The 14433-nt window shown below is 43.6% G+C and overlaps 1 protein-coding gene across 3 annotated transcripts in view; it reads right to left on the bottom strand.

The window, feature by feature from the left end:
• Positions 1 to 10745, bottom strand: part of CHCHD3 (coiled-coil-helix-coiled-coil-helix domain containing 3) — a 212557-nt gene extending 201812 nt beyond the window's left edge. The window contains exons 1-2 of one of the 3 annotated variants that reach the window (XM_089676877.1): positions 10574 to 10745; positions 6502 to 6628 (exon numbers count right to left, since the gene is read on the bottom strand). In XM_089676877.1, the coding sequence (XP_089533003.1) occupies positions 6502 to 6628; positions 10574 to 10654 (208 nt within the window). In that variant the 5' untranslated portion in view covers positions 10655 to 10745. The remainder of the gene's footprint in view (positions 1 to 6501; positions 6629 to 10573) is intronic. The other 2 variants (XM_089676879.1, XM_089676878.1) reach the window with 2 other exon arrangements.
• Positions 10746 to 14433: the final 3688 nt, after the last annotated feature.

Raw genomic sequence — 14433 nt, 5'->3', positions numbered from 1 at the left:
CCCACAGAAAAAATCCCAGTTCTGTGAGACCGCATATTTGTGTTACGTCGGTGCCAAGGGGTTGAATAAAGCTTGTACAAAACAAAAAAAAAGGGAGCCATATGATCGCGCACCACACTGCCCCCCAGCGCAGCCGGCAACCCTGAGCGGTCCTTAGATTTGAAATCCCTGCTATTCTCCCTCTTCTCTGAGCAAGGCTTCCGGGACAGACCAGAGTGATTCTGATTGGTTAGCACCATCACAGTGAATCACTTAGGTCTGGACTGGTTTAGCTGACCTATCCAAGGAGTGGTATAGTCCTAATACTGAATGGTTTACTCCCATACTCCTAAATATTTCTTAAGCAGTATACAATTCATTGAGCTCACCTGCCTTTATAGAGAGGCCCTGATTATTGTTCTCCCCAAACTGGGCAAGGACACTTCTCCAAATGTGAATCATATGGACCTACACTACTGAGCAAAAGGTTTTAGGCAAGTCTGAAAAAATTCTGTAAATAAAGAATGCTTTTAGAAGTAGAATAGTTTATTTTATCAATCAAACAAATGGAAAGTAAATGAACAGAAGAGAAATCAAAATCAAATCAATATTTGATGTGACCACCCTTTGCCTTCAAAACAGCATCAATTCTTCAATTCTTCTAGGTACACTTACACACAGTTTTTGAAGGAACTCAGCAGGTAGGACTAACCACAGATCTCCTGTGGATATAGGCTGCCCAGGGGCGGACTGACCATTTGGAAACTTAGGCACTGCCCGAGGGCCCGGGGTCAGTAGGGGGCCCCATGAGATGCCCCTGGTACCTTTTTCATAGGCTTTTTTGAGTTTGACACAGGGAAACCATGATCCCCTATTGCCTGGGGGCCCCATGAGTTGTCAGTCCGCCCCTGAGGCTGCCTCAAACCTTTCTGTCTCTTTATCTAATCCCCGACAACCTCGATGATGTTGAGATCAGGTCTCTGTGGGGGCCAAACCATCCAGGACTCTTTTACTCTGAAATTAGTTCTTTATGAAATTAACTGTATGTTTGGGGTAGTTGTCCTTCTGCAAAAGAAATTATGGGCCAGTCACACGCCTCCCTGATGGTATGGCATGATGGACAAGTATCTGCCTATGTTTCTCAACACTGAGGACACCGTTGATGCTGACCAAATCTCCAATTCCATTTGCAGGTATGCAGCCCCAAACTTGCCAGGAACCTCCACCATGCTTCACTATTACCTGCAGACACATTATTGTACAGCTCTCCAGCCCTTTGACGAACAAACTGCCTCCTGCTACAGCCAAATATTTAAAATTTTGATTCATCACTCCAGAGCACCTGCTGCCATTTTTCTGCACCCGTGTTCCTATATTTTTGGGCATACTTGAGTCACTTAGCCTTGTTTCCACATCAGAGGTTTGGCTTTCTGGCCACAATCCTTCCATGCAGACCATTTCTGTCCAGACTCCACCAGATAGTAGAAGGGTATACCTGGTTCCCACTGTTTTCCAACAGTTCTGTGCTGATGGCACTGTTGGACAATGTAGAAGGGAAGTAAGTATTCTGTCTTTAATCTGCTACATTAAGTTTCCTTGGTTAGCCACTGTGTCTACGGTCCTCAACGTTGCCCATTTCTAGGTGCCTCTTCAAAAGAGCTTGAACAGGGGGGTGTGGCGACCGTTGATAAAGATGGTCGCAATGTGCTGAAGCTCCACTCCAACCCTGAGGAATACTACATCCACAGAGCTGATCATCTGACAACCACCACAACTAAGCTCCCTGACACCCTGCTCCACAAAGTGGAATGCGAAAGTGCTGCCAAGATCCACCACCACTAAAGAAACTGTCTCATTTCTTCCCAACAATGAGATCAGGACTACAACAAAATGGCAGCGGGAGACAATACGCACCGCCAACTGAGGGACCTTGGTGGCGGCTTCTCTGGCATCTGCAGCTCATTCCTCTGCTGCTGCTATGTACGCCAGTGTGACTGAAGCTCCCTACTACTCAGACACAGACACAGGGGAAACTTCTCCCTTCACCGAAGCCCTGTCAAAACAAGACAACACAGGGACCCTGAGGATATGAATCACTCAGCACAAATGGAGATAAGCTCACCCCTGCCACCACTCCCTATAATGAATAATCCTGATCCTATAGCCCGGATTCCAACATCTGGCCAGCCAATTTCAGATACTACTTTGAAAGAAATGCTTCTATTTCTAAGAGCATCCATTAAAGCAGCTATGATATCCTGCATCCACCAGTATAAAACAGAAATACAAGAAGTGGGTGAGAGGGTGTCACAAGTGGAGGACAGGATGGAGGACTTTACTATCTCCTTCAATACCTTAGTAGACTCACATACATCTCAACAAGAGGAGCTTACTAAGCTCAAAATAAAATTGGCAGACCGTGAGGACCGCTCAGGAAGCAACAGCTTAAAAATTTACAGCATTCTAGAATCAGTCCAAACCCATCAACTTCCACATTTTGTCCATGATCTCTTCAAGTTGGTGATTCCCACGCTCACATCAGCGGATTTAACTATTGACAGAGTCCAGCGGATACCAAAACCCTCTTATCTGCCCTCAGATGTACCAAGAAATGTCTTACTACACATACATTTCTTTCAAGTAAAGGAAAAACTCCTAGCAGACTTACGCTAGGCTAATAATCTCCCAACTCAAGCCTCCTCCCTGCAATTACTACCAGATTTCTCACAATACACCCTGCAACAACGCAGAAACCTTAACTCAATCATCATAGCCTTAAGGAATCACAAGATCATATATAAATGGAAATACCCGGCAAAGCTCAGCATAACCTACAAGGGCTCCGATCACCTGGCCACATTAATGGATGAGGGCCTACGCCTTCTTTGTGAATGGGACATTATCCCAGTGACAGTGGAATCCCATAACTTTACAGCACACATTTCTCCCAAGAACATGACACATGAATGGCAGGTGGTAACCCACAAGAAGTCCTCTGAGAAAAAATCATGAGGCCAACGCATACCCTTCCATAACATAATTTGTTATGTTCCTTAGGAGAGTGCAAGCACCTAACACCGTACCTTAACCCTCATCTGCATTGGCAGTATGCACTGCCCAGGTCCCTGATGGACCAGTTTATTATTCTTCACATTATACACACTGTTCATTTTTTTGCCCAAGTTATAGCACCTGTTGTGTCAAGTTCCTGGTGGCCTATTTTGGCACCTACTGCTTACAATTCACTCCATGTTTGAGTATAATGTACTCACTCTAGCAGATCACAGCTGCACTTCCTTTTCAACCATGGGGCTTCCAATGTAACTTTTTATATCTAGAGTTGCTTACAAAGACTTTCAGTAACACTGATTTTTACGTTGATTTCTGAACTCTCATAATTTCCATTGCACCTAATCCTGCGACAGATTATACATCCAGATTCACCATCATCCTGTTTAGTCACATCATTATGGCACTTCAGTTGTTCTCAATAACTGCAAGAGGACTAAACCATCCGGCCAAAAGCCGATCTCTCTGGCACAATGACTACGCAATGCGGCTGACATTGTCACATTTCAAGAAACACACTTTCACAGAGATGCTACACCAAGATGTAACCACAAAGACTTCCCGCACATTTTTATGGCATCCCTTCCAGCAAAAAAACATGGAGTGCTCTTAGCAGTGAAAAATTCAGTATACTTTTACCTCAAAGACGCTATTCTTGATTCTGAAGGTTGGTCTATTATTTTGATTTGTAAGATCAATAACAAGCCTTATACACTGGCAACAGTGTATGTTCCCAACTCGCATCAATTGCGATTTCTTCACAAATTCTTTGCAAGGATCTCAAAGTTGCGATATGGGAATTTCATTGTTTGTGGGGACTTTAATATGATTGCAGTTCCTAGCTTTGATACATCTTCCCAAACAGGAGGCCGCAACCTAAGCTTGAACGGTCTCCTTCACAAGGAGGATGTATATGACGCCTGGCGATGTCTTCATGCAAATTAAAAAAAAATTTACTTATTATTCACTCTGTCACAACACATATTCCAGCATAGATTTGTTTCTAGTGGATAAATGGTTGCTGCAACAGGTATCTACTTCCTCCATATAAGATATCACATGGTCTGACCATGCAGAAATTTCTTTAACAGTGGGAGAAGGGGACACTACAGCTTCAACCATAATATGGCGTTGTAATAATACTGTTATACAAAATGCAGCCAATAAAAAGGTTATTGAGCAACAATTTGAAGTGTTCTTCCACCTCAGTAACCACCCAGAATTGGATCCTTTTGCAGTGTGGAATGCCCTCAAAATATACATCTGAGGCATTCTGCTCCAATTGAGTTCCCATCTTAAAAAACAACAAGAGGCTAAAATCAAAACCCTTTTAACAGACCTCCATGCCCTTAACCAGTCCTCTCCCTCACCTGACAAGGCAATGAATCTGTGCAAGTTAAGTTGAATAGAATGCATGCAGGTAAAATACCTTAAGTCTTTAGAACCACTTTAAGTTATCACATGCTGAACCCAAGGCTAGAGTCAGAAACAACCAATTTATTTCAGCAACATTTTTTCCCTAAAGAGGAACCCAAAAAGGGTGTCCCCTGTCCTCTTTACTATTCTCATTGGAAACAGAACCACCAGCAAATTGCATTAGGCAGTCTTTCGACATATATTCAACTTCAACTGTGGTGCTCCTGGTCCCCATCTTACTATTTTATGCATTTTTATCACTGTAAAAATCCAATTACATAAATGCTAACTGTAATTTAAAAGTTCTATATGTCAATTCATGTACAAATGGTATCAGTGCAAATAAAAAAAATGCATGAACCTAACATATCTATAAAGTGTTTTGTGCTAAATCTTTAACACCACTTCAATTATACACAGCGCAAGCAGTGCCAGGGTTTGTACAACCACAATTCAATTCATAAATATTATACTTTTAGTATCAGTGTCTTCTATACATCTTAATTTTCTGTGATTTACATTCTCAAAAGAAAGCTCAAGTCCTCCTCTTTTCACCTGTATGTGTTAAATCACCTAGGGTGTACTCTCACCTTGTTGGTAGGGGTTATGAACAGGTCTGATTGGTTAAAGTGGTTGTATGTACTTGCTTCAGTCCTTAGCACTATGTGAGGATCCTGTCTGCTCTCTCCTTTCTCTGTTATCTGTACAGACACCAGTCAATCCTTGGAGAACCCCACTCCCGCCAGCCCACAGCAGGTGAGTGACAGTCTCAGATGCACATTTCCCAGTGAGGCTGTGTAGAAGGGGGAGATGTCCTTTCCCTGAGGTCCACCTCCACTGAGGTCTCAGAAAACACTCAGCTCGGTGCTGTGCAGTGTGTGACATCATATCTCCACCCCCTGCCTCCTGGATGCTGATAAATACCTTATTAACTGTGTGCCACAGTTTATATACAAGGATTTAACTGATTGCTGGGTATCACCTGAGGCTAGTCACTAGAGGGCTTATGTAAGGGCTTTTTAATCACTTCAAAATATGTACTCCAACTTCCTTTCATTGTTGCTTTTTCACTTCAGCAGTGTTTACTCAAGACAAAATATAGGGGGGGGGGGGGGGAGGGAAATCACAGTGTATGATCCATTTATTTAAAAAATGCAAGATTAAAAAACACTCACTTTTGTTTGTGTTTGTCCCCCATACAAGATGTATGGGCAAGCAGATATAGTGACAGGAAGATTCAATAAATTACAACAGTGGTAGTTCATCAAGTACAACAAGCCAACAACTGCTAAGGCTGTCGGGACTTGTAGTTCTTTAATTCACAGAACACTGTGAATTAATGACGCAGTCCGGTGGGCGGAGCCCCGCACAGCCATGCTGTTTTTGAATAGTGACAACTAGTATGTGGAACTTCTCCCTGTACTACTGACACAAGGAAGGGGGGGAATCAGGAAGTGGTTGCAGTGATGGGAAAATGTTCCACCCTAAAAACAGGTGGAACATGTAGCACATTCCCAAAGGTGAACGTATCCTTTAAGGGTTAATGGCACCCAAACGCATGTTGTGTTTTGTGTAGGGTACAATTCTGCCCATGATTCCAAATTGCAAAGTGTGAATGGCGCCTCATAGGTAGAATAAACCTAATTAAGATGATATACCTTCCAAAATTCCAAGATAAGCTGAAGGCATCACCTACATTTCTGCCTTGCAAAATATTCCAAAAAAATAGATTCTATGATCTCCTCCTTTATCTGGAACAAAAAAAACTCCATGTAGCAAAGCAGGCCTTATGGGAAGAGGTTGGTTACACTAAGAGTACCTCTGCAACCCTAATGCTGGACCTATATGGTTCTCAGGTTTGTCTGACTTATAGATTATAGATTACGAATGTTAGTAACTGTGTCAAGCACTCCATTCCAGATGTGTGAGAAAAAGCATGGCTCACATCTGAAGACCAAGCATATCTTCAAGGCTCCTTCTTCTCACAAGGTGAAGGTTCATATATTTTTTAACTTAAAAAAACACACAAATTGTTACCTGTATAACCAGCAGTAACTGGCTTCTCAGCTGGGAACTTTGCTTGTGGAGGTGCAAATGGCGGTGGGGTCTGCGGCCTAGTAACAGAATTTGGCTCTCTCATACGGTTAATAACATTGTCAGACAACTATAAAAAAAAAAACAAATATAGAAATTATTAACAATTAGTCAATGTTTTGTTTATGAACAAAGTAAAAATATATGCAATATGTGGATAGAGTAAGGGAAATTTAGAATTAGGGATGCACCGAAACATATCGGCCGAAAATAGCCCTATCTGCATTTTGCCGATAGGAAACATTTAGCCGATACAGGTGCCGATACAAGAGACTGTGTGTACTGCAGATGTGAGGGGAGGGCAGCTGAGAAAGGCAGGAGAGGAGCAGTGTATACAGTGACTGGCTGTCAGTATATGTCAGTGCCGGTTTTTAAATGTAATTACTGGCTTTTTTTTCTTCACTATAGCTCGCAGAATTAGCTGTCACTTTCCCCCCAGGTAAAAGAAACAAAGTTCCCTTTTAGTTTATTTCCCTAAGTTAAAAGAAACAATGTTTCCTTTTAGTTTATCTCCCGAGATAAAAAAAAAAAAACAAAGTTTCCTTTAGCTCCTGGGAAAGTGACAGCTAATTCTGTGAGCTATAGTGAAGAAAAAAAAAAAAGAGTTGGCAACTGTGCCCCCTCCTTCCACCCACCCTAAAAAGAGGACCTGTCACCAGGGGCGGACTGACAACTCATGGGGCCCTTGGGCAATAGGAAATCACGGGGCCCCTTTGTCCTTGCCCACACTCAAACCACACCCAAAAAAGTCTATGAAAGGTACCAGGGGTATCTCATGGGGCCCCCTACTGACCCAGGGCCCTCGTGCAGTGCCCGGGTGCCCAAATGGTCAGTCCGCCCCTCCCTGTCACTTATATGCTATCAAATAGGGGGCTATTGGTCCCCTATGGGATAGCAATAAAATAATAAGTTAAAAAAAATTAAATATACATGAAAGTAGAAAATGTTTTCTTTTTTAACCGCTTGCCTACAGGGTACTTATACCCCCTTCCTGCCCAGGCTAATTTCCAGCTTTCAGTGCTGTCACACTTTGAATGACAATTGCACGGTCATGCAACACTGTACCCATATGAAATTTTTATCATTTTTTTGTGACTGATAGAGCTCTATTTTGGTGGTATTTAATCACCTCTGGGTTTTTTATTTTTTCTTAAACCAAAAACCACTGAAAATTTTGAAAAAAAAATGTTTTTTGTTAGTTTATGTTATAAAATTTTGTAAATAAGTGAATTTTCTCCTTCACTGATGTGCGCTAATGAGGCTGTAGTGATGGGCACTGATAAGATGCACTGATGGACACTGATAGGTGGCACTGGTAGGTGGCACTGATGGGCATTGACAGGCATCACTGATGGGCACTGATAGGCGGCACTGATAGGCGCAATTGACTGGCACTGATAGGCGACACTGATTGGCACTGATGGGTGACACTGAAGGGCAGCTCAGATGGGCACTGATACGTGGCATTGATGTGCACTGGTAGGCACTGATATGTGGCATTGATGTGGCACATGGCACTGTTCAGCACTGACAGCTGGTGCTGATTGACACTGACAGGTGGCACTTCTGGGGCCACACTGATCATCAGGGTACACTGATCATCAGTGCCCTGATGATCAGTGTACATATTCCCTCCGCGGAATGCCGATTACCGGCTGTCAGCATGACAACTCGAGGGGAGAGAAATGCCAATAACTGGCATTTCCGTGTTTACATGTGATCAGCTGTGATTGGACACAGCTGATCACATGACCGAGCCCACATCTTCGGCTCTTTCTGTGGATCAGTGATCCGCTGAGTCCGAGGGACACAAGAGCACCGCCAATTGCCGCACTGTGTGCTCCCTGAGCCACGTCTGCGTGGTGAGAATGGAAGGACGTCAAAAGACGGCCTATCAAAACGAGAGAACCACCTTGCGCCCGTCATTGGACTATATGGGGGGCAGGAGGTGGTTAAATTAGAGCCTCCCTACCCCCACATATGCAGACATTTCGGTTCTGTTTTCGGCCACATGCATTCTGAATTTTCGGTATCGGTTTCGGCACCAGAATTTTCATTTCGGTGCACCACTATTTATAATCCCTGTCAGTTGTTTTTTTTTGCCTTTTGTGTCCCATAGGGGAGATTGCCATTCACTTCCTGTCCCATAGCCAAACAGGAAGTGAGAGAAAATCCCTCCAAAGTGAGGGAATCCTGGTGTGTCACCAGAACCAGCATCCCCATTCAAAGATTTATCATCTATTACCCAAAATTTAAGATTTTCTACTACTTTCAATGATAAAAAAGGACAAATAGAAAGGGTGAATCTTTGGAAATGGGGACACAGACAGCAATAAAAATTGACAGTTGTTCTAATCCCTCTCCACTTCATCTAAAACTAAAAAAAAAAAAAAAGTTTTGACTTCAGTTACAGTTTAAACCATTACCCTTTAAAAAAAAAAAAAAAAAGCAGAGACAACCAATCAATAGAACAAACAGTGGCTTAAACATAAGATTTTGGCTACCTGTAATTTTATAGCACGTTTGTATTAGTAAGCATTTAACATATCTCAACAGTAATGTGCCCTAAGCATTGTATCGCATGTTAAAGCGGAACTCCACCCAAAAGGGGAAGTTCCACTTTAAGCCTCTGTCCCAGCTCCCCGGTAAGGATTGGCATCTTTGGGGAGCGGAGTGGGTACCCGAATTTGACAGATACCCGCTCCCACTTCTGGTGTGATTGCCTAAGGCAGGAGTGGGCAACTGTAGCCCTCCAGCTGTTGTAGAACTACAGGTCCCATGAGGCATTGCAAAACTGACAGTTACAAGCATGACTCCAAAGGCAGAGGCATGATGGGACTTGTAGTTCACCAACAGCTGCAGGGCCACAGTTGCCCACCCCTGGCCTAAGGCAATTGGAAGTGGAAGTTCGCCTCCCCGTAGTCTTGTGGAACACGACAGGTCCCAGAAGATTACAGGACCATTCACAAAGTGCAGTGCTACTCACGCATACACCGTGGGCACTCGACTGTGAAGCCGCAAGCTGTCACCGCCGGGTGCCCACACTGAAGATGCTGGGGAGAGAAGACAACCATGGTGAGGACACTGCTGGACCGAAGGACAGGTAAGTGTCTGCAAAAGTCAGCAGCTACAGTTTTTGCAGCTGCTGACTTTTTATTATTTATTTCAACTGGAACTCCGTTTTAAAGTGTGTTGCATTAAAGTTCAACTTGAGACGGTAGAAAAAAAATAGCCCATGCAGTGACCCCAGCCCCCTCTGCACTGCAATAGTTGAATGTTTGCTTAGTAAAATACTTCCTCATACCACATAGTTTTGATCAATCTGAAACCGATTATACTGTCAGATTGTAACATATATGCTGACTCTTTGGCTAGGTTCACATCTGTGTATGTGCAGTTGATATGTTTTATGTATGTTTTCAAGCGGATTCCTATGCAGTTTCATGCTTTATACGTTATTGTTATGCAGAAGGCGGCTGCTTGTTAAAATCAAAATCCTACCAAAAAAATCATGTACATGCACTTTTGATGCTTTCCCATTAAAGTCCATGGAGCCAAAAATGCACCACAAAAAAAGGCTTTAAACAGGCGCAAGGAGACGCTTAACGCTTCCTCGCTGCCTGTCAGTAGCTTCTGAGGTGCAATCCAAACGTGGATCAGGCTTCAGAGGAAAGGGAGAATTAGATGCCTTTTTAAATGTATCCTTCCACTGCTTATTAACCAATTCGTGTCCATCACTGACAACCAGGTCACCCTGATATATAACCTTGGGAAAGGTGAGGCTGATCTGCTCTCCTATGACACACGTGGTTCGGAGTGCCGGGTGTAGCAATGTACTGAGCAGATCCCATCCTGCAAGGTTAGTACATTGTGACAACAGCGGAGTCATTGCAGCACTGCAGAGGGCAGCTCAGGCTGTTCTGTCATTGCCGTCCCATCCAGCACATGACCTACAGCGGAGACAAGGCCTCGGACACACACAGCACACCAGAATACTGTGTCCTCCTCCACTCACCCGGATCCCCTTCACCACAGTGATGTTATCATTCTCGTCAGCCTCGAACGAGACTCTCCGGGTGCTCCCGCTGCCCCCCATGTCACACCGCTGCCTCTCTCCTGAGGACAGCAGCCGGGTCACCCAGTACACAGGCCGCACACAGCAGCCGGCAGCAGCTCAGCAACTACGTGCACGTTGATTGGCAGGATTCATAAAGGCCACGCCTGGAAAGGATGATACTGGGTGGCCATTGGTCGGTGGCTACCAAGGCAACACAGAGGCGGAAAGTTTCTTCTGGGAGCTTGGTGGAGTGTCACGTTGTGCTGTGCGGCTCGGTGTGGTAGAGGTGACTGAGCTCACGGACCGAGGAGCTAACGACTGGCTGTGTTACTGAAAACTAAACAGGAGTTCTAATGGTGACAACAGGTGGCCATGGCAGGGTAACGTGCCCCAGCAAGGCGGCCAGTCCCCTGGGGTCATGTGATGATGGAGGAGACAGTTGTCACCTTATAAAAGACCCTGAAGCTCCATGCACACTAGCTGCTTTTTTTCAAGCTCCTAGAAGCTGTTATCAGCATTTTTTTCTGCTCCTAGAAGCTAAATCTTATCTTATGTGTCCATGCACACTACTTTAGGCTCTGTGTCGCAAGCTTCAGCATTTAGGAGCAAAAGAAATTGTTTTGAGTTTTTGGGAGCGTTTTTCTGGCAGAAAAAAATGCTTAACGCTACTATAACACACCTAAGAGCTTTTTTTTAAAAAAAAAAATTTCCGGCAAGTATGGTGTGTAAAAATGCTAATAACATGCGAACGCTCCTAAAGCTCCGTGCACACTGGGCGTTTTAATAACGCTGGTAAAGTTAGCTGTGTAAAGTCACGTTAAAAATGGGAGTTTTTTTAGTGTTTTTGTAATAGCATTTTGATGCATTTTTTTGCATTTGAGTTTTTTAGAGTTTTTTTTCTACCAAAAAAAATTCCACAAACGCCAGTTTGCTGCGTTTTTCAGCGTTAGAGCATTTTTATAGCTAAAAACTCCTCTAGAAAACCAATAGTTCTGGGGGGGTTTTCTAGCCAAAAAATGCCCCTGCCAAAAACCGTTGATTACAGTCTCTGTGTGCATGAAACATAGGAAAACATGCTGGGGGGTTTACTGGCTGTAGAAAAAAACCGCCAAAAACAGCCGCTGTAAAAACGTCCAGTGTGCATGAGGACTAAATGCTACTAGAAATGCTCCATGCACACTAGTGGGTTTGTTTTTTTTTTTTAGGCTCAAAAAGCACTGGATAAAAACCGCTGGTCATAGCAGATTTTAGTAGTGTTTAAGGCTCCATGCACACTGGTGTTTTTGGGGGGTTTTTTTTTTTAGTAAAAAAAAAAAACTCAATAATGTTTTTTAGGAGCGTTAGCATTTTTAAAGTACATATAGGAAAAACAAAAGGTTGTTAATAGTGTTTTAGGAGCGTTTAGGGTTTTTTTCTGCTGGAAAAACACTCCCAAAAACTCTACAAAAACATTATTTTTTCTGCTCTTAAACGCTGAAGCTTGAAAAATGCTACTAGCCTAAAATAGTGTGCATTACACTATTCAGCTTCCAGGAGCTTGGGACTATGCTAGTGTACATGGAGCCTGAGGCCTCTTGTACACTGCAGCTTGAAAAAGCTCAGTACAGGTTTTTTTTTTAAAAAAGTACTGCTACAGGACAGCACGGGTGCGCAAAATTACATATATATGCATGATTCTGCATTTCCAGGTAGGGGGCGCGTGCGCTCTACCCGTGCCACCAGCCAGTGATTACTCGCCGGTGCCCGGTAATTGCCGAGCATTTCTGATGGTAAACAAAACAGTTCTCTCCCTTGCCAGCTTCTGCACACTGCTTTGCATAGCACAGCCATGTAAAGCAGTGTGCTTACAGTTAAGCACAAACACAGCCCAGTATGCAAAACAGCACACAGTTATCCCTTTGATTGCCCCACATGTTGACTCCTAGTAAAAAAAAAAAATTTTTTTAAATCCCAGTAGATATACTGCCATTTGTAAATGCTATAAACTTCACGTAAACTAATTCATTTACACGTATTGGGATTTTTGTTTTCGCTAAGACATGTAGCAGAATACATTTAGGCCTAAATTTATGACGAATTTAGATTTTTTTAAAATTTTTTACCAGATATGTTTTATAGCAAAAAGTCAAAAATTCTGCTAAAAAAATCCCAATACATGTAAATGAATTGGTTTACGTGAACATTATAGCATCTACAAATGGTGGTATATATACACTGGAATGTTTTGGTTTTTTTTAACTTTTATACTAGTAATGGGGGCTATCAATGACTTATAGCGGGACTACAGTGGGCGTTCTAACACTTTGGGGGAACTGACTGCTACTTACATCCCAATGACACTAATACAGCGATCAGTGCTAATAAAAAGCACTGACACTGTACTAATGACACTGGGCAGGACAGGGTCAACTTCCGGGGTGATCAAAGGGTTAACTGTGTGCTGTGTGTGCTTTACTAGAGAAACATGCTACTGTGTATTTCTCTGCTGTGCAGAGGGGGCACGCGCCTCCTACCTGGAAATGCGAAATTGCGTATATATACACTGCTGAAAAAATAAATTGAAGGAACACTTTTTAATTAGAGTATAGCATCAAGTCAATTAATCTCCTGGGATATTGATCTGTTCGGTTAGGTAACAGTTAGGCAGTCCAACTCCTCCAGGATGGCACATCAATACGTGCCATTGCAAGAAGGTTTGCTGTATCTCCCAGCACAGTCTCAAGAGCATGGGGGAGATTCCAGGAGACAAGCAGTGACTCTAGGAGAGCTAGAGGGGGCCATAGAAGGTCCTTAACCCATCAGCAAGACCGGTATCTGCTCCTTTGTGCAAGGAGGAACAGGAACAGCACTACCAGAGCCCTACAAAATGACCTCCAGCAGGCCACTGGTGTGACTGTCTCTGACCAAACAATCAGAAACAGACTTCACGAGGGTGGCTTGAGGGCCCGACGTCCTCCAGTGGGCCCTGTGCTCACTATCCGGGACCATAGAGCTTGATTGGCATTTGACATTGAACACCAGAATTGGCAAGTCCACCACTGAAGCATGTGCTTTTCACAGATGTGAGAAGGTTCACCCTGAGCACATGTGACAAACGTGAAAGGGTCTGGGGAAGCCACAGAGAACGTTATGCTGCCTGTAACATTGTTTAGCATGACCATTTTGGTGGTGGGTCAGTGATGATCTGGGGAGGCATTGCCACGGGGGACGCACATACCTCTACAGGCTAGACAATGGCATCTTGACTGCCATTAGTATCAGGATGAAATCCTTGGACCCATTGTCAGACCCTACACTGGTGCATTGGGTCCTGGGTTCCTCCTGGTGCACGACACTGCCTGACCTCGTGTGGCAAGAGTATGCAGGCGGTTCCTGGAGGATGAAGGAATTGATACCACTGAATGGCCCCCATGCTTGACCTGATCTAAATCCAATACAACACCAATGGGATATTATGTTTCGGTCCATCCAACGCCGCCAGATTGCACCTCAGATTGTCCAGGAGCTCAGTAATGCCCTGGTCCAGATCTGGGAGGAAAAATCCCAGGACACCATCCATTGTCTCAGGAGCATGCCCTGAAGTTGTCAGGAATTCATACAAGCACGTGGGGGCCATACAAACTACTCTGTACCATTTTGAGTTGCTGCAATAAAATTTCAGCAAAATGGACTAGCCTGCTGCATCATTTTCCCTTTGATTTTTGGGTGTCTTAGAATTCAGTCCTCTGTAGGTTAATAATTTTCATTTTAATCAAATAATGAGGAATCCTTATGTTCCTAACACATTACTCAGTCCATATCAGTATAGATATCCAGCA

Source organism: Staurois parvus, unplaced genomic scaffold (genome assembly GCF_062004578.1).
Source record: "Staurois parvus isolate SC_StPar_1 unplaced genomic scaffold, SC_StPar_1.0 ptg000175l, whole genome shotgun sequence".
NCBI classification, from domain to species: Eukaryota; Metazoa; Chordata; class Amphibia; order Anura; family Ranidae; genus Staurois; species Staurois parvus.
This window is presented reverse-complemented; position numbering and strand designations above follow the sequence as displayed.